Consider the following 21,024-nt stretch of genomic DNA (forward strand, 5'->3'; position numbering starts at 1 on the left):
TTCTCTGGCCGTGTGATCGCACCACTGTAATGTCTCTGTTGGCTGTGCAGTTAGTTTTGATGCAGCCGGTCTAGGATTATAAGACTAATGTACAAATAAGGGGAAGTGACTAGGTAAATATTTTATTAGACGTGTGTTAGCACTTGGGTGGGAGGGAAGTACAGGAGAAATGCTTACCTAGAAATGGCTGCTTTATTGTAGGCTGTAAAGTTTGGGTCCTATATACTACAGCTTGCGATAAACCTAGAAATGCTCTTCTGCACATTCGCGTATTAGCACACCACAATTTGATGCATATTTAGACCCTTGTCTAACCTCACATCACCTATTAGTTGATTGTAGATGAAATTTGTGCTTGTGTAATATCTTTAAAGGGATTCTGTCACCCCATTTTAGCCCTATCAGCTGCCGGCACCGCCATCAGGAGCTTATCTACAGCATTCCATAATGATATTGTGTTTTGAGTACGTTATGGAGGTGGTTGCCCCCTAGAAACCTCGCTATGAATCTCTGATGTAAAGCCTCCATTTTTTTTCTAAGGGCAGGATGTGCGCTCCCTGGGACGAGATCACATGCTTCTGTCTCACAGATGACCACTATTGTTGGGACATCTGGCAGGATAATGCCAGTTTTTACCATGTCGTATCTGGAAAAACCATGTAGCAAATTTTACGGCTGTCATTGCAGCATCTTGGCGGATTCGCCTCTATTTTTCAGATCTTTAAAGAGAACCAGTCATGATGAAAACAGAGTTCAATCTACAGTCCACATGTTATATAGCAGAGGGAGCAGTGTAGATTGATATACAGTGCCTTGAAAGTTTTCATACGCCATGAACTCTTCCACATTTTTTCAAATTGCACCCACAAACTCAAATGTACATAAAAGTAAGTTACCAACACAAAGTAGCAAGTATTTATGAAGTGTAAAGGAAATGATACATGGTTTTGTAAATATTTTAAAATCTAAATCTGAACATTGTGACATGTATTTGTATTCAGCCCCCCTGTGTCAATACTGTGGAGGACCAAGGACCACCTTTCACTGCAATTCCTGCTGCATGTCTTTTGGGTTATGTCTCTACCAGCTTTGCACATCTAGAGGCTGGAATTTTTGCCCATTCTTTTTTGCAAACCAGCACTAGATCCATGAGATTGGCTTGAGAGCATCTATGAACAGCAAATTTCAATTCTTTCCACAGATTCTCAATGGGATTTAGGTTTAGATGGCGAGTGGACCATTCATACACATGAATATGCTTTGATCTAAACCATTCCATTGTATGCCCAGGACAGCATGTTTAGTAGGGTCATTGTCCTGGAAAATGAACCCTACACCCCAGTTTCAAATGTTTCAGAGCCTCTAACAGGTTTTCCTCCATCTTTCCATTAACTTCGACTGGCTTCCCTGTCCCTGCTGAAGACAAGCATCCCTACAAGCATGATGCTGCCACCACCATATTTGATGGTGAAATGATGTTGTCAGGGTGATTTGCAGTGTTAGTTTTCTACCAATTATAACATTTTTCATTGAGCCCAAAAAGTTCTACTTTGGTCTCCTCTGACCAGATCACCTTCTTCCACAAGCTATCAGTGTTTCCTACATGGCTTTTTGCAAATGGAACTTTTTATGGCTTGCTTTCAAACATGGCTTTCTTCTTGACACTCTTCCATAAAGGCCAGATTTGTGGAGTATATGACTAAGGGTATGTGCCTACAATCAGTAATTGCTGCGGGTTTGACACTGGGTACTTATGCAGTGTCAAACCCGCAGTGACCAACTGTGGCAGCATAGTGGATGGGATTTACAGAAATCACATGTCCACTGTTCGTCCATAGTCACCTGCGTATCACATGTGGAGATGGACATGTGGCTCGTCTTTTAAGACGCAGCATGTCGATTTCTCTTGTGGAGACGCTGGTTTTCGCAACAGAAATTACATCAATCAAATGTATTGAATGCGTTAAATCCACATAGTTCAGTGAACACATGGATTTACCTGCGTTCAATAGACGGCAGCGCTTTGGGCGCATTGAACATACTCGTACCTACAATAATGATAGGGGTCATCCATATATCCGTGATTTTCTGCGGACCGAGTGGTCTGTGCCACATCGCGGAGACATTTCAGAATTGGCAATCCAAGTGTATGGATCCGTTAGGAAAATTGGACAGCGCCTCAGATGGCATTAGAGTGCAGTCCAATTTTCAGACTGGCGTGTGTGTGTATATGTATGTGTGTATGTATGTGTATATATAATATTAGCTTTTCCCGTAAGTTAAAAAGAGATGGACGTATGAATGAGTCTTTACAGGAAAGCTGAAGGACACCTCTGGAAGCTAGAATAATGTAGGTATTGGTTGCCATCCAGATTTTCTAGAAATGATAAGCTTATGGCAGGTGCATAGAAATCCCAATAAGTAGACATAAATTCCTGCCTCGGATGCCCGGACTCTCTCTCCTAACTTAATACTGCGATGTGTCATGATATGTTATGATTGGGTGAGCTCATCAAGTCATTATTTTTAGTAGGGCTTATTGAATAAAGCTTGCGTTTTGCTGAAGCTTGCCACCAACATGGTTCTAGTCATCCTGGACAAATTAGCCCCCAGTTGACAGTCCCCAGCTGTGCCTGAAAGGTGGAAATTGACGTCTAATTTCTAGTCTAGGTTCAGCGTTGGATGCACTTTGTGGGGCTGCAAACTGTGAAGCGATGACTTGTAACAGCGGTTTGCAGGCATGCGTGGGAAGGCAAATCAGAGTGCTTGCCTGTGTATTATTTCACATTCAGATTTGTTTAGAGGGCTCCTGTGGAGATACGGCAGCTGTTTACCTGCATATCATTACTTGGTATTTCCTTCCACTCCTCTGTCTGAAGGTAGACGGGGCTCATTTTTTACTTTACATACGGATTAGGTTAGTAGGGATGATAAATGCTGATTAATGAGGAAATTTAAAGGAACCGAGAGAGAGAGTTTGAGTTTTTTTGGTCCGGCACCCAGACAGAATTTCGGGTTAAATCAGTGTCTGGGGGATCTGCCGGCAAAAAAAAGTTGCAAGCTCCGTTTGGAAATCTTTGAGGATGTTGACGGACAGCAACATTATGGCGGATCCGCACAAAAACGGATGCAACGGACGGCAATTCGTCAAGATCCGCCAATAATGAAAGTCAATGGAGAAAAAAACGGATCCGCAAAAAAAATTTGCGGATCCGTTTTTTTTCAAAACCTGGCGGATTTTGACTGATTGTAAAAAACGGAAGTGTGAAAGAGGCCTAAGCGATTCCTTAGCGGTAAAAAATGCATCCATTGGCACAAAAAGGCCAAAATGCATTAAAATGAATGGGATGCTTCTTTTAAGCGTTTTTGATGCGGTTTGACCCCGAAAAACGCATCAAAAAAACGCTTAAAAAAGCGCAACGTGAGCACACAGCCTCAAGGTTAAATTTTGTTACACATTTTGCCTTTTCAGCAGACTTTGGCAAAACTAGCTAGTCATACAGAGATATGGGATCATAGGTGTATGACTACATTACTAAGCGGATATGCCATCGTGGCCGTATCTGCCCAGTCTACTACTGAAACAAAACTAGTCTATGCTTCAGGTTACTGAATATATACTGTGGATTTAATATATAAGAGACTAGAAAAGCTAGGTACAAATATAAGGGTATCGGTGCACTTAGACCTGCCAAGAATCGCTCGGTCCCGATTGTTATTGGCCTTGGTAAACATGTCAGCAATCACCCAACGAACAAGCAAAAAAACAGTTTGTCAATGATTGAATTTTTTATAACAGCTGAAAAGTCATCATTATTGGCAGCACATCGCCTCATGTAAGTAAGGATGTGCTTTCGTCAATCACATGGTGCTATGTTTGGGGACGAAACAATCCTTTTAACAATCATTCTGTTCCCATCAATGCTCAGCCACCTGTGTAAACTATATACAAGTCGAACAGCGATGTGCCAGGATCATCCGTCTAAATTCCACTTAGTAATTGACATGTGAAAAAGACTTGGGTATACTAATAGATCACAGGACTGAACATGAGTCAACAGAATATTGTGTCCAGTTTTGGGTGCCACATTATAAAAAAGACATCATCAAACTGGAGCAAGTTCAGAGAAGAGCGACCAGAATGGTGACCGGTCTGCAAACCCTGTCTTATGAACAGTTACAGGATTTGGGAATGTTTAGCTTGCAAAAAAAAGCGACTGAGAGGAGACTTTATAGCTGTCTACAAATATCTCAAGGGCTGTCACATTTTAGAAGGATCATCTTTATTCTCATTTGCACAAGGAAAGACTAGAAGCAATGGGATGAAACTGAATGGGAAGAGACACAGATTAGATATTAGAAAAAACTTCTTGACAGGGTGATCAATGAGTGGAACAGGATGCCACGAGAGGTGGTGAGTTCTCCTTCAATGGAAGTCTTCAAACAGAGGCTGGACAGACAACTGTCTGGGATGATTTAGTGAATCCTGCTTTGAGCAGGGGGTTGGACCAGATAACCCAGGAGGTCCCTTCCAATTCTATGATTCTATGTTGTGGCCGAGGGGTTGCATCTGTCCCATGTGTATTCACAGACTGTGAGAAAATGCAGGAAAGTTAGTACATATCATAAACTGCACACCTATCTGTTACACTAAAGTCCTACTTTAAGCATATGTTCTTAGCCATAAGTGCTTCTAGCTGCATGGATATAGCCCCATTTTTGCAGCATCGGCCCTTTAACTAGGCAAGTGGAGGGGTGCAGTGTGATGAACGCTAAGCATTATTTTCTTCATTTTTGTGTGATATTGGATTTATTTCGCACTATATGTACAGGTTATTGGTATGCGGCATACTGATTGTGGGAAAAATTGATCAGCTACTTGAATTTGATTTTAAGAACATATATAGAAATATTGTTTTTGTCAACCTGAAAAGCCCCTTCAAACTGAGATCAAGGTGTAATATTGTATAAAGCGAAGTTCACACTAGGCATTTTTGCAGGGCTTTTTAATGCAAATTTTTAGCTGTGTTTTACAGTACCCGCAAAGTCTGAGATTTCAGAAATCTCATGCACACAGCTTTTTTTTTTTTTCTTTTTGCATCAGGATTTTGTTCTTTGCTGTTTTCTTTTTTTTTTTTTTTTACACATAGAGCATGTCAATTTTCAGCGTTTTTCACCCATTGAAATGAATGGGTGGTGAAAAAACGCACGTATCAGGTTTTGCTGCTTATTTGTGCCAAAATATTATTCTATAGAATCGGACTTCCTTTTTTTTTTTTTTCTTTTTTTTGTTCAACACTAAACGTTATCCGCATGCACAAGAGACAAATCTAGCATGCCAAAACCACAGCAAAAAAACACAAGGAAAACATGCTTTTTTTCTGCAGCTTCTTTCTTGCCAAGAGCTCTGGTTTTGCTGCAGAAAAAACACTATAAAAAAAAAAAAAGCCTGGTGTGAACTTACCCTAAAGGAAAGTCGGCTTTAATGAGAAATTTATAAAAATGATCAGTAATACTTTGATCCCGGGACTAAATGTCCATTAATCTTTATCTGTTTTATTTTTCTAGGGCTATTGCTGAGACAGACAAGGTGGTCACATACACTAGACCTCGAAAGTACATCCATTCATCGGGGTCAGATCCTCCTGAGCTGGGATACGTTGATATCCACACGCTCGCAGATGGTGTTTGTCGCTATGACCTAAATGAGATGGATGTCATTTGGCTGGAGATGATTAATGAAGAATTCAAAGACATGGGTAATTGTAACTGATTTTCTGACAATTGTTATATAGGCGGAAGCCAGGATCTCCTGTACAGAGCTGGTAAAGGCCATTTCTCATGTCTCATTTCAGCCTGAGTCCATTATGTGATGTCTCACATTTAAAAAAAGGAAAATCACAGTTCACTAATATTGCTAATAAAAATTAGGAAAGGGATTTTCAAATCACTGATTTCTAAGATAAAAGGGCTTAGTTTCAAGCATAGATCTCATGACTCCCCGAGATTTCTTTTACTGAAAATATGAAATGACCAAAGTTCTATTCAAATCTCCAGTCTGCGGGGTTAGTTTTTATCTTACCAAAAGGATTGTTTCATCTTGTTAAATGGATAATATTGTAAAGGATTTGTAAAAATAAGCAACTTTGTGATATATTAAAAATCTTCTCCATTCTCAACTATGCCAGAATTTTCCATATTGTGCTGCTTGTTGCTTTGGTAACCAGCCACCTCTTCCATGTATAAGTAGTAGCTTGTTTCCTAGGAATGAAGGGTGCACTTCCAAGCTTTTCGCTTTAGAGTTTGCACGAGCTGCTCAGAAGCTTTCGGGATCAGTGCCCCTGCGTTTTTCTGATGCTGCCTTTTCTAGCAGCATGTGAGAACGCATAGTTAGGACCAGGCTCTCGTCCGAGCTGTCAATCTTCAGGTGTGCAAAGATTTGATTCCCCGCGGGAAGCAGGAGAACTGTGCACTTCAGAAGATAGAAGATCATGTGCACGTTTTTTTTTTTTTTTGGGGGGGGGTCCTTTTTGCGTTTAAAATCTTAAAAACTTGAGAAAAAATAGTTTCAAAACTTTTGAAAAACTCTTCCATTTCATTTGTACGGTAAATCCATTTTACTTTTTCATATAAGGAGCCTTTTTTTTTTCCTGAAGTGGTTTTGTTTGGAAAACTCCTGATGGAAAAAAAAGCATGTCGCTGCAGAAAATTAATGTCTTCAGAACTCTTACCAAAATAGGAACGTTTCCTGAGTCAGTTTCTGATTGAAAATCTTGTGGTTTTTGGAGTGCCTCAAAAAGTTAAGTAAAAAACAAACAAACTGTTGGGAAGGTGTAAGATGGCTCCATGGTAATAAAAGGCCAAAAAAAGGGGCGAGCAAATTTTCATGTTCAGTGATTGCCTTCTCTCCCCCCCCCCCCAGAAATAAGAAAACACTGCTAAAATCTACAGTCATTGCAGTGGCTTAGGCATCCATGGTTGAGCGATATCTATTGTAAATTCTACAATATGTCAGAAACTAGTGAATCTTCTTCATGCAGATTAATGGACCTCATATAATGCTCCATATGGAATATTGGGCCCCATATATTGCTCCATACAGAATATTGGGCTCCATATATTGCTCCATACAGAATAATGGACCCCATATATTGCTCCATACAATACTTACCTCTCCTCGTTCCCCTCAGACTGCAGTTCCGGTCTTCTCCACTCCGGTGTCTTCAGCCTATTCAGCCTCTGCACTGCTCAGCGTAGAGGGTGCTATGTAATGACGTCATCATGCCCTCTGCCCTGAGACGTCAGAGTCAGAAGACTTGAAGGGGAACAAGGAAAGGGGAGTATTTTAAGCACCTTAAAGCACAGGGGTTGGAGGGCCCCGATGCCCACGATTGCTCCCCCGACTCACAGGCCCCATTGTGTCCCCAACAGCAAGGGCCCCCCCCCTTGCTCAGGGCCCTGGCACTTGCCGAGGTGCGCCGATTGGTGACACTAAGTGTGGGCTGGGCCCTGAACATGAGGTAAGTAATATAGCGAATCTGAAGAACTTAACTATATTATTAATTGGAGGTATTTGAAAAATATGTGGTTTCCATTTCTAGTGCATAACTCAAATTCATCAGGATTCATCGCACAGCAGTCATTCTGACAGGAAGAAAAGCATTACACGCTGTTCTGTGGCTCCGGCAAAATTTGACCTAATGAAATCTGCATTTAAATTGTGAAAAGTCTTCTCGTACCTTTATCGTGCCTGATGAGGGCTCATCCTTACTTTGTTGATTTGTAGGTATGCCACAACTGGATGAATATGTCATGGAGCGAGTAATGGAGGAGTTTGAACAGAGGTGTTATGACAATATGAACCACGCCATCGAGACCGAGGAAGGCCTTGGAATAGAATATGATGAGGATGTTGTATGCGATGTTTGCCAATCCCCAGATGGAGAGGATGGCAATGAAATGGTCTTCTGTGATAAATGTAACATTTGTGTACATCAGGTAGGTATATCAGTCATGTGTTCTGGTCTTATAAACTGGATAATGCATTAAAGGGAAACTGTCGGCAGGTATGTAATCTGAAGACAGAATTCTGTAAGGGTTAAAACACACATTTCAGTTGTGCCTCTCTTATCAAGCTCTTTTGTTTATGTGTAATGATTGTTTCTCTATCACTTCATTGGGGGACACAGAAAACCACGGGTGTATGCTGCTGCCACTAGGAGGTTGACACTATGCAAAAAATGTTAGCTCCTCCCCTGCAGTATATACCCACCAACTGGCAGGAAGCTCACCAGTTTCAGTTTAGTGTCAGTAGGAGGTGGACACGGGCTGCTCTTTTGTTGTGTTTATTTCTTTCTCGCTTCATTGGGGGACACAGGTTACCATGGGTGTATGCTGCTGTCGCTGTGAGACTGACACTATGAAAATAAGAAAAAGTTAGCTCCACCCCAGCAGTATACACCTACAGACAGGCACAAGGCAATCCAGTTTTTGCTTAGTGTCTCTAGGAGGCGGACCTGGATCTAACACCAGATCCGCAGTGTTTTTTCCTGGTCGCTATCACCTCTATTAGGAGGGTCTCCGAGTTGGCAGCGTTGTCCTGCCGTTCTCCGTTCCTGTTTCTGCATCAGAATAAGGTGGTTCTCCGGCCTGTGCCTTCTTTTCTGCCTTTCACATCAACAAGGACATCGTCTTTCCTTCTCTGTGTCCTTCCCCAGCTCATCCCTTGGAGAGATTTCTCCACAGTTTGGATTTGGTCAGAGTCTACCTTTCTAGGACTGCTTCCTTTCGTCAGTCTGATTCTCTGTCTGTCATCTTTACGGGTCGTCGAAAGGGGCTCCCAGCTTCTAAATCCACCATCCCTCGTTGGATTCGTTCAGCAGTTCTGGAGGCATACCACTTTCAAGACAAACGGCCTCCTCCGGGGGGGTGAGGGCTCACTCTACCCGGGCTGTGGGAGCTTCCTGGGCCGTTCAGCACCAAGCTTCGGCTTTGCAAGTTTGCAAGGCTGCTACCTGTTCATCACCTCACACTTTTGTGAGGTTCTACAAGGTAAATACTCTCGCCTCTGCTGATTCTAGCCTGGGTAGGAAGATTCTGTAGGTGGCAGTTTCTCTCCGGCCGACCTAACTTCCTTTCTCTCTGCATTTTTCCCACCCTTGGGACTGCTTTGGACGTCCCATGGTAACCTGTGTCCCCCCAATGAAGCGAGAAAGAAAGTGGGATTTTTGGTACTTACCGTAAAATCTCTTTCTTGGAGCCTTCATTGGGGGACACAGCACCCTCCTTTTATGTAGTTCCATGTTGGCCAATGTGCCGTTGTTTGGGTTGGTACATGCGTTAAGTTTTTACATTTGCTCCTATTACTGCTTTAGCACCAACTGGATTGCCTTGTGCCTGTCGGTAGGTGTATACTGCTGAGGAGGAGCTAACTTTTTTCTTATTTGCATAGTGTCAGCCTCCTAGCGACAGCAGCCCATGGTAACCTGTGTCCCACAATGAAGGCTCCAAGAAAGATTTTACGGTAAGTACCAAAAATCCCTCTTTTTCAGATACAGCTTGTATTCTGGACAATGGAGTGTAATTGGTCACTCCGCTCTCCCCTCTAGAGACCGGGAGCACAGTGTGGGATTGCGTCACTACTGTACCCTCTCGTGTCTACCAGGCAGGACCCCATGCTTCCTAACACTTCAAGAGTGTTTGGGACATCCGCAAGGAGGAAGATGTGGACTGGTCCTTGCCACTACACCTTAGCCTGCTCACCCTCTAGAGCTAGACGTGCAGGGTGGGAAAACTGTATCGGTACTTTATAGCCTCCCGACATCCTGCCCCGGGACCAGGTACCCTGAAGCCGCCCGTCCCTCCTGGACGTCTGATGACCATCTACATTATCGTGCTGCAAAGAAGGATTCCAGGGCCTTCAGGACAGGTATCTCTGCGTGGCTTGATCTCCAGAAGCGCGGGAACTCATCTGGTGCGGTAACTCAACGCGCCCTTTTTTTTTCCTTAATGCTGACTCCTCAGCACCATATTTTTTTCCACTGAGTACTATGAGCAGACATTCACCTGCTATACTGCAGTGTTTGGGCCAAGCGCTCTGCCTATGTGTTTGAATTTCATTGCCTCCAGGAGAGGTCCCCCCCTCCCAATCCAGAGCTTGTGACTCGGCAGCTTAAATCACCTTTGTCTCTAATGTTATATAAAAAAAAAAAAAGTTCATGACTCCAGGACACACTTTTATTTTAGACAGACATGGTTATCCTTTGTCTATGTATACAATATCTTATAGTCCTTCCCAATGTAGCTCCTGCAGAGTCTGTATATTTCAGTCAGGTAACCAGACCTCGACTGCAGCAGTGGCATGTTTTGTTTTTTTTTTTTTTCCCTATGCCCACCAGCTTTTCCTGCCATGGGGGGGAATTAGACCTTAGGTGCTATAAGAATAACAGCACTAGTGTTTGGTCCCCTACACAGTGAGTCTGATGTACCTTTTACCACGTACCTCACGGTCGATCACAGCTACAGTCCACATTTTCTGACCACTATCTAGTGTATCAGATACACCATTTACCACGTACCTCCTGGTTGGTTGCAGCAACGTTACTAGTGTTCTGTCCACCATTCGGTAAGTCAGATGCACCATCTACCACATACCTAATGATCAATTGCAGCAGCGGCACTAGTGTTCTGTCCACCATTCGGTGAGTCAGATGCACCATTTAAATCTACTATGTACCTAATGGTCGAATGTAGCAGTGGTCCATGTCTCATGCCCACCATCCAGTGAATCAGATGTACCATTTACCACACAATATCTAGTGACTCAGATGCATCACCTGTCACGTTCCTAATGGTCGTTTGCAGCGGTGGTCCACGTTTCCTGCCCACTATTCAGTGAGTCAAATGTACCATTTGACATGTATCTCATGTTTAGTGACAACAGCGGTCCACGTTTCCTGCCTACCATCCAGTGACTCAGGTGCACCACATATCAAGTTCCTCATGGCCATTTGCAGCAGTGGTTCATGTTTCCTGCTCGCTATCCAGTGAGTCAGATGCACCATCTACCATGTACCACATGTCCGATCACAGCAGCAAATGTAAGTGCTCTCTCCGCTATCCAGTAAGTCAGTCACACCATCTGTCATGTACCATATGACCACTTGCAGCAGTGGTCCAAATGCTCTGCCCGCTATCCAGCGAGTCAGACTCCGTATCTATAATGTAACCCAACCTCGATTACGGTTCCAAGCAAAGGACCTTGTCCTCCATCCTGGGAATACGATTTGCCAAGAGTTTTCCAACACAGGTGAGGATCTCCATCGACAGTTAACCACATTGCTGTCCGCAATGCAGTTCAGCTGCACTACTCACTAGCCAGTAGTTAGACCCAACATGACTAATAGCAGCGTTTCTAGTGCCCTGTCCACTATTCAGTGAGTCAGTTCCTACTTTTACAATGGTCCTTATGGCTGTTCATTGTGCAGCCCAAGGGGTCTACCGAGATCTCCGTTCTTTCTGTTTCCGTACTTCTTTCTTACAGAGATTGGATAGCACTTTTTCTATATCAGGCCGCAGCCAAGAGCATGAGAGCCTCTTCAGCCTTGGATCCGATGTCCGAACATCACGTAAACGAGTCTTCTCCAGCAAAGATTGCATCATTTCTCAGTATTTATAGTTGTAATCTTGTGCTTTTTTCCTCTCAGTGATTAAACTACAATTCTCGGGGCCAACGCTGTCTCACCCGGACAGCCCATTTCAACTTGAGGAGTCCCTGGTTATGTCTGACCCTGAAAGCCACAGGGTCAGCTCTCGTGTCTAATAGGTCGCGTCAGTGACTCTGTCTTTGTCTTTTCTGTTTCCTGTGCCAGACATTCACTGGAGTTCCTCCTTCGAATGGTAAGACCTCGCTGATTATACTGCCTTTTTTGGATGTTCTTACATCAAAGTAAGCGGTTACACATGTAAGGATTCTTACCCACTTCCTTACCAAGATGGTCTGAGTCGATCAAGAGCTACCAAGATACCTCAAGTTATCAGTACTAATTTCCTTAAACTGGACCAGTCGTCCTCAAAAGCAATTTAGTGTCTACAGCAGCGTCGTCCTTTTTCGCCCTTCACGTGTTTTTTTTCCGGCTCTCTGCTCCACACTGTTGTTCCTTGGCACCTGGATTCTGAGTTCAGACCTTGCCGCGGACTCCTCTCCAAGGGGTTTGGAGCTCTTTTCTCATGATTGCACTCTGGTCACCTCTCTTTGTCTTGGCTGGGTTATCAACATCCCAAAATAGTCTCTGGTCCCGGTCCAACATATTGATTTTTCTGAGAATGTTGTTTGACACAGCGCAATCAAGAGCTTTTCTCTTACGCCTCATTGGGGGACACAGAGACAGTGGGTGTTATGCTGCTGGCCACTCGGAGGACACTAGGTAAACCAGAAAAAAAGTTAGTTCCTCCCCTGCAGTATACACCCTCTCGCTGGCTGAGATTTCTCCAGTTCTTGCTTAGTGTCTATAGGAGGCACTTGGGTCTGGTTTCAGACCACAACCGTTTTTATTTTATTTTTGAATTTTCTGTAAATTTTTATTTTTAATTAACAGAGTGAAGGGGGCGACGGTTCCTTTCTACAGCCCGCTCTCCCCCAAACCAACAACAGGCAAGCACGTGGAGTATACCTCCTCGTACACTTTCCTGCAGAGAATGGGGCTGATTCCTCTGACGATGGTTCCCTTATGGTCGGTACTCCACGGATACGAGGGCAAGCGCAACAGAACGTAGCACAAGAGTGCATGGAGAAGGACTTGAGCAGCGCTTTTTCGGATGCCCTGAATCGGCCCCAGGGTTCTCCATCCCCCTATCACAGGGTGGATCGATTTGAGGATACCCCTTTAAGAGCTCCTCCAGCTCTGCTACATCGCCCGGAGGATGAGAGAAGACCCCGGACAGCGACGACCTGCCTGAGCACAGGAGTGGAGGTATGAGCTTAGGTCCTGCCCCCCGGGAGAAGCGCTGGGCGGAAGAAGCAAGAGGGCGAAATGCGCGTCGGGGCACGCTTACCTTCACATTCCAATCTGCCCGTCCCACCAGCAGTTCCTGAGTTTTGCAATTCACAAGGAACACATCCAGTTTGTTGCCTTGCCCATCGGACTCGCCACCGCCCCCAGGGTCTTTACCAAGGTCATGGCGGCTGTCATGGCCATTCTCCACTCTCGGGGAGTGGTGGTGTTACCGTATCCGGACGAACTGCTCATCAAGGGTTTGTCCCTTCCAGCCTGCGAGAAATCCATGGATAACAGTAAATTCACTGTCTCTCCTGAGGTAGAAGATAAACTTTGAAAAGTCTTTCCCAAAACCGGCTGAGTAGATTTCCCTTTTAGGGATGATCTTGGACACTTCCCGCGGGTTACTCATTCTCCCTCCAGGAGAGACCCAAGCCTTACAACAGGCAGCGCGACTGTTTTCTCACTCCATTCGTTTCGGCATGAGAGTTCTAGGAAAGTTGGTGTCAACGATGGAAGCAGTTCCATTTGCACAGTTCTACCTCTGTCCCTTACATCACGCTGCGTTGTTCGCTTAGGACAAGAACCCGTTCTCCCTGGACCGTCGGATCCCTCTGTCCCTGCGGGTCAGGCAATCCCTCAGGTGGTGGACACTGAGGTCCTCCCTGTATCAAGGGAGATCTTTTCTCCCAGTAAGGTGGTTGGTAGTAACCACCGACGCAAGTCTCCTCGGCTGGGGAGCGGTCTTTCGTCGCCACACGGCACAGGGTCATTGGTCAACCCAAGAGTCTGTCTCCCCTTCAGCATGCAAGCGATCAGATTAGCTCTACGGAGTTTCCACCGTCTCCTCGCAGGTCAGATCAGGATCCAATCCGACAACGCCACGGCTGTAGCGTATATCAACCACCAGGGAGGTACCCGGAGCAGGATGGCCATACACGAAGCGAGTCACATCCTCCATTGGGCCGAGCGTAGAAAATTGGGAGGCAGATTTTCTCAGTCGCCAAGGCATTGCCTCGGGGAAGTGGTCTCTTCATCCGGAAGTCTTTCAACAGATTTGTCATCGTTGGGGGACTCCGGATGTGGACCTCATGGCCTCAAGACTAAACAAGAAGATTCCTCGGTTCATTGCCCGATCCATGCGCCATCGGAGTGAACGCCCTAGTTCTGCCATGGCACCGGTTCCGCCTCCCAAACACCTTCCCTCTTCCCTTGCTTCCGAGGGTCATCAAGAAGATCAGAGCGGAGGGAGTGCCAGTGATCCTTGTCGCGCCAGATTGACCGTGCCGAGCATGGTATGTAGAACTAATACAACTAGTTGCTGACGTCCCCTGGCGACTTCCAGATTGCATGGATCTACACTCGCAGGGCCTGATTTACCACCAGAACTCCGGGGCCCTGTCTTGGACGGCGTGGCCGTTGAATCCTGGATTTTAGCACAGACTGGATTCTCTCACGACGTGATTTCCATGATGATTAGTGCTAGGAAGCCTGTGTCCATGTGCATCTCTCACCGCACCTGGAAAACCTTCTTTTTGTGGTGCAAGGATCATGGTCGATCACCTCTGGTGCTTTTCCATTCCGGCCATATTGGAATTCCTTCAATCTGATTTAAAATCAGGCCTCTTAGCTCACTCAAGGGCCAAATTTCGGCCTTGTCAGTGCTTTTCCGACGCAAAATTGCCACCAAACTTCAGGTCAAGACGTTCTTTCAGAGAAGTTTCCCATGTGGCGCCTCCTTATAGAAGGCCATTGGAATCATGGGACCTTAACCTGGTTCTCAGGGCCTTACAGGAGGCTCCTTTCGAACCGTCGCAGGACGTGTCACTGTCCGTCCTCTCTTGGAAGGTGGTCTTTCTAGTGGCAATTACGTCAATCAGACAAGTTTGGGAATTGGCAGCTCTGTCCTGCCGTTCTCCATTCCTGAATTTTTCATCAGGAAAAGGTAGTTCTCAGGACGTCCCCGTCCTTCCTGCCCAAGGTCGTCTCCTCTTCCATCTCAACGAGGAAATTGTTTTGCCTTTCCTTTTGTCCGGTGCCAGTCCATCGCATTGAGAAGGCCCTCCACACCCTGGATGTGGTTAGGGCGCTGAGACGGTACATCTCGCGGACGGCTCCCTTCCTCAAGTCAGATGCCCTGTTCATGCTTCCAGAGGGGCATAGGAAGGGTCTAGCCGTGTCAAAGCATCGCTAGCCAGGTGGATTCCCCTGGCGATTCAGTAGTCCTACTGTATCAGGAGCGCGCCTGTCCCAGTGGGGCTAAGGCGCACTCTACCTAGTCAGTTGGCGCCTCTTCGGCCATTCGGCACCAGGCCTTGGGAGAACAGGTCTGCAAGGCTGCGACTTGGTCCAGTCTGCATACTTTTTACAAAATATTACCAATTTCATTCTCCGGCCTGTCCGCAAGACTGCGACTTGATCCAGCCTGCATACCTTTACAAACATTGCCTAATTCATTCTCAGGCCTCTGCGGATGCAGCCTGCAGTCGGCAGTACCTCACTGTTGACTCAGTGGTACATGGGGTATTAGCAGATGTATGCTCCCCACCCAGGGACTGCTTTAGGACGTCCTACTGTCTCTGTGTCCCCCAATGAGGCGTAGGAGAAATAGGGATTTTTGTGTACTCACCGTAAAATCCTTTTCTCCGAGCCAATCATTGGGGGACACAGCACCCACCCTGTTTAGCCTATTGGCTCACTGTAGCATTCTTAGGCTTTGACTTAGTTATGGTTATTATTGACTGTTTATGCTCCTACTGCTTTTTTCACCGAACTGGAGAAATCTCAGCCAGCGGGAGGGTGTATACTGCAGGGGAGGAGCTAACTTTTTTTCTGGTTTACTTAGTGTCCTCCGAGTGGCCAGCAGCATAACACCCACTGTCTTTGTGTCCCCCAATGATTGGCTCAGAGAAAAGGATTTTACGGTGAGTACACAAAAATCCCTATTTTTCTACCCAAGGAAAAACCCTTGTTCCTATCACATGGAACTCTCTCCGTCAGAGGCACATTTGCACTTTCGCTCCACTTCTGCATTAGTGTTCTAGATAGGATGGTTGCGTCAATGGAAGAAGTTCCATTTGCCTACTTTCATATGCATCCTTTTCAATTTTTCTTTTTCGGCCATCAAGATGGGACTGGTCGATTCACTCCCTGTATCGATTAATCATGACCCTCTCCGGATAAATAAGTCTCTAGACTGGTGGACTTAATCTCCTCTAGTCAATTGCGGTAGATCTTTCCAACACCATGTAGGAAGAACACTACTACAGAAGCCAATCTTCTCAATTGGGGAGCTTATTTTCAGAACTTAACAGTCCAGGATTGATGGGCAACCCAGGAATTGTCTCTTCCCATCAACATTCTGGATTTTGGGTCCCTCCCCTGTTGCTCTACTTTTCTTGCAAGAACCCTATTTTCTACTATTAGGTTCAGGTCCAAACTGATAGTGCCACGGCAGTGACAGAGATGAACTTTCAAGGAAGAACCCGAAATCAAGCAATATTGTCAGAAATGCCGCGGATTCGGTTATGATCTTGGCACTGCACATCCCAAGAGTGGAGATCTGGGCCGTCGATTTTGTCAGCCGAGAGGGTCCCGCCGCCGTCGAGTGGTCCCTGAACCATTCAGTCTCCCATGACGTGGCTCCTTTGAGGGTTTCCTGTCATAAACCTGATAGAGTCCAGTCTAAGTCACAAGGTTCCCCATGTGATCCCACACCGTTTTTTTTCGCGCTGATTTACCAAAAAACCCGCTCAAAAAAAAAGCTAAAGAAGCTTCCCATTCATTTTAATGCATTTTGCACTTTTTGTGCATATTGATGCGTTTTTACCGCGAAATAAACACTTTGCAGTAAAAAACGCAGCATGCTCATTAATTTCGCTGTAAATTCCGCATTTTTGGCTATTTTCTATGTGTCTGGGGACGCGCGGAAAAAAACGCACGTTTTCTGGGAAGGAGTCCTGTTTATATGCAGAAATTTTCTGCATACGTGTGCACATAGCCTAATGGCACTGATGCTTTGGCAATTCCTTGGTCTCGCTTTTCCCTGTACCTGTTACCTACCTTAACACTGATCTCTATGGTGGTCCAGAGGATCAAGACTGAAGAAGTGTCCATTATTCTCATCACCCCCAGAAGACTTGGGTACGCAAAAGTAATCAACTTCCTCACAGGTACTCCGTAGAAACTCCAGGATCTTCCAGATCTTCTCTCGCAGGGTTCTGTGTTCCACCAGAATTCTCAGTCACTCTGTTTAACAGCATGACTAAGACCATGTTTCTGAAATCAGCCGATTTCTCCAATCAGGTTATCCAGACCATGTTCAGAACTATGAAGCCTTCCTTTTCTCGCATTTCCCATCGTTTGTGGAAAATCTTTCCGCTGGTGTGTAAATAATCAGACCTCCCCAAGGGTCTTTCATCTGTTTCCATTTTGTCCTTCTTACATTTGGATCTCCTTCAGTTTTCTCAAGAGACAGGTGTGTCTCGCCTTCGGGTCAAGACCTTTATGCAGGGAGTTGGGCACTCTGTTTCCCCCTACCGGCCTCCGGTAACGCCTTGGGATCTCAATTTAGTACTTGGTGTTCTTCAAGAATCAACATTCAAACCTCTACGAGACACCTTTCACATCCTTTCCTGGAAGGTTGTCTTTCCTGTCGCCATTTCTTCTATCAGATGAGTTTCCAAACTCACAGATCTCTTGTTCCTCCTTATCTAGGGTGTCACCAGAACAAGGTAGTGTTACATCTGATACCATCCTTTCTCCCTAAGGTGTGTTTTTTTTGTATTTCTCTCCAGTGAGGATACTGGGTTTTTTTTCTTCCTTTTGTCCATTTTTGTTCCCTTTTTTTTTTTTTTTTATCACGAATGGTCTCTAAAACTGGGCCTGGCGGAGTTCTCTGTAACTACCTTCCCAGGACAGCACCAATCAGATGTGCAGATTTTTACTGTTCTTAGTCACAGAATTTACTCGTAAAGGTCTTGGCTGTTTCCAAGTCTATCGAGGCCTGCTGGGTTTTCTCTGCTATTCTGATGCATACCGACTAATGGACAGATCGCATCCATTTAAGCTCACTGCGCACTCCTCTGGCTCAGTGCTCGCTCAGTGGGGGGTTTCCTCTGTCACCCATCGCCAGGCGTTGGTCTCGTAGATTTGTTAGACTACTACATGGTCCAAGGTTCACAGGTTTAGTCATATGTGAATCTCTGTAGATTGGTCCTGCATGCAGCAGTAACTCAAGCTCTGATTTGATGGTACCACCTTTATACACCCTTGGGACTGCTTTTGGACATCCCATGGTTTCCTGTGTCCCCCAATGAAGCGATAGAGAAATGAAGATTTTGGGTACCTACCGTAAAATCTTTCTCGGAGCCTTCATTGGGGGACACAGTACCCGCCCTTGTTTATTGTTCGTTGTGGTTATGATAGTTGTATACCTGTTGCATCTCCTACTGCTTTCTCACTAACTGATGAGCTTCCTGCCAGTCAGTGGGTATATACTGCTGGGGAGGAGCTAACTATTTTTGCAGTGGCAGCAGCATACACCCATGGTTTCCTGTGTCCCCCCCCCAATGAAGGCTTCGAGAAAGAGATTTTATGGCAGGTACCCAAAATCTTCATTTTAGTAGTGGGAACTTATCATTGTTTGGCTAGAGCAGTGTGCCTGGTAGTCTGCCACTTCCCCTCCTGTGATAAGCAGCTCACTATCTATAGACATTATATATGGAGAATTGAGAGCATGGTGCTGGCGGGGTTGGCTTCGTCAGCTCTGCTGCATTCAAAATCTAAAAATTGTTACGATGGTTACACCCAGTAATCTAAGTGATAAATCATTGTATTCAGGGTGTCTTTCTCTACATCATGCTGCTCTGAGATAAGGTAGCAAAAACCTGCTGACAAGTTTCCTTTGACTTGTTACTTTATGTAGGGGATGGTTTGAATTTGGCAAACTGAACTGACAAGTATTGTCACATCCCATGCATGGTATTGATTGGTTCTAATTGGACAGCAGGTTTTCTGTTAAGCTTGAGCTGAGTTTATGGCTGAGCCATGTAATGTATATAAAGACCCATCAATCATTCGGTATGCTGTGTGGGGGTATGATGATTACTTGCTAAAAAAGAAATGGCAGTATTCACTAACAATCAGAAAAATTCCAAAAATTGGAATCCCCCCCCCCCCCCCCCCCCCTATAAAAGTAGGGAAACAAAAAAAAGAAAAGAAGGATATTTGGTATCGGGGTCCATAAAAGTGTGATTAAAATTAAGTTACCTGGTTAATGACGGAGTTTGTTCTTTTAAGCTATCAAAATATAGTATTTACTTCAAAATGGTGTTGATAAAAATGTCAGCTCGCCATTCGAAAGACACATCCTCCTTACTGCTCCATCAGCTGAAAAACGAAAATGTTGTGTCTTAGAAAATGGCAAAACAAGTGGATTATTTATTTTTTCTTTTCACTACCTAAATTAAAATAACAAAAATGAACTATACACGTTTTTTATCACTGTAATCATTTTGCCAGGTCATTTTTACCTCCCGATGAATGCTGTGAAAACTAAACTAAAAAAATTGCAGATATATTTTATATTTATCTTTTTTATTGAATTTTGCTGAACTTGGAACCTTTTTTCTCTCGCTTCATTGGGGGACACAGGAAACCATGGGTGTACGCTATGCTGCCGCTAAGGAGGCTGACACTATGCAGAAAAGAAGTTAGCTCCTCCGCAGTGTACACCCCACCGACAGGAACTAGGATATTCAGTTTAGCTTCATGTCAGAAGGAGGTGGACACGGGTCTTTCATTAGACCCTTATCTATCTCAATCTCTTTCCGGTGCATTGTGGGGTAAAATGAATATTGTCATTTAAAACTCCAAATTGACAGAAAACAAGCCCAGATATGTGGACGAAAAATAAATAAGTTCTGGCTTTTGGAAGAAGGGGAGGAAAAAATGCAAAAGCCCAAAATACAGAAAGTTGCTAGGTTGGGAAAGGGTTAAGATGGAAAGGATGACTTGTCACCCCTTCAGCCAGAGCTTGACGTGGTACAAGATGATCTGAGGCCTCTGTGGTAATGGGGTTATAAACCGCCAACAGACTAGTCACCTTCAGAGTATTATACGTCACATGGTGTACACCACGAACATGCATCTTCTACATTACATGCTGCCTGGTGTATAATATGCACGGTCATGGGACTAATAATAATTAATAGCAATCCGAGGTTCATCACATTTGGTGACAGTAATGTATGTGATAGTGACTAATAGTCTTCTTGGTTAAAGTTGATATGGAACATGTTTTCTTAGCATTAAGAGATAACTGTTTACTTGATGTGAGCGATGACGGGCCTGTCCGATACATGCTTCATGCCTTGGTGACGAAGCGGAATGGAGGCCTCACATCATTCACCTCGTTACTGCCATTTGGTTAAAGCTAAATAGATTTTCCATGAAATGTGATGACATAATTAATGTGTAGATAAGCACAGGACTTGGCAGGAACCTGAATAATGAACTTGTACTTTAACCCCTTAGTGTCCGAGCCAATTTTGAACTTAATGACCCGGCCAATTTTTTACAATTCTGACCACTGTCCCTTTACGAGGTAATAACTCTGGAACGCTTCCATGGATCCCGGTGATTCGGAGACCGTTTGTTCGTGACATATTGTACTTCATGTTAGGGGTAAAATTTCTTTGATATGACTTGAGTTTATTTATGAAAAAAATGGAAAATTGGCAAAAATGTAGAAAATTTTTGCAATTTTCGAACTTGAGTTTTGTGCCCTTAAATCAGTCTTATCGCACAAAATGGTTAATAAATAACATTTCCCACATTACTACTTTTACATCAGCACAATTATGGAAACAATTTCTTTTTTTTTTTTTTTTTTTTTTTTTGGTAGGACGTTATAAGGGTTGAAAGGTGATCAGCGGATCTCTCATTTTTCCAACGAAGTTTACAAAAGCATTTTTTTTTTTTTTTTTGTAGGGACCACCTCACATTTGAAGTGAGTTTGGGGGGGGGG

At 44.5% G+C, this 21,024-nt stretch overlaps 1 protein-coding gene across 2 annotated transcripts in view; it reads left to right on the forward strand.

Moving 5' to 3' along the window:
* The window catches only part of JADE1 (jade family PHD finger 1), a 129,003-nt gene that overhangs the window by 60,052 nt on the left and 47,927 nt on the right, over window positions 1–21,024 (forward strand). For both annotated transcript variants that reach the window (XM_073572078.1, XM_073572077.1), the window contains exons 5-6: window positions 5,569–5,759; window positions 7,787–7,998. In XM_073572078.1, coding sequence (XP_073428179.1) covers window positions 5,569–5,759; window positions 7,787–7,998 — 403 coding nt within the window. The remainder of the gene's footprint in view (window positions 1–5,568; window positions 5,760–7,786; window positions 7,999–21,024) is intronic.

Source organism: Dendrobates tinctorius, unplaced genomic scaffold (genome assembly GCF_039654945.1).
Source record: "Dendrobates tinctorius isolate UK_male_01 unplaced genomic scaffold, ASM3965494v1 ptg000030l, whole genome shotgun sequence".
NCBI lineage: Eukaryota > Metazoa > Chordata > Amphibia > Anura > Dendrobatidae > Dendrobates > Dendrobates tinctorius.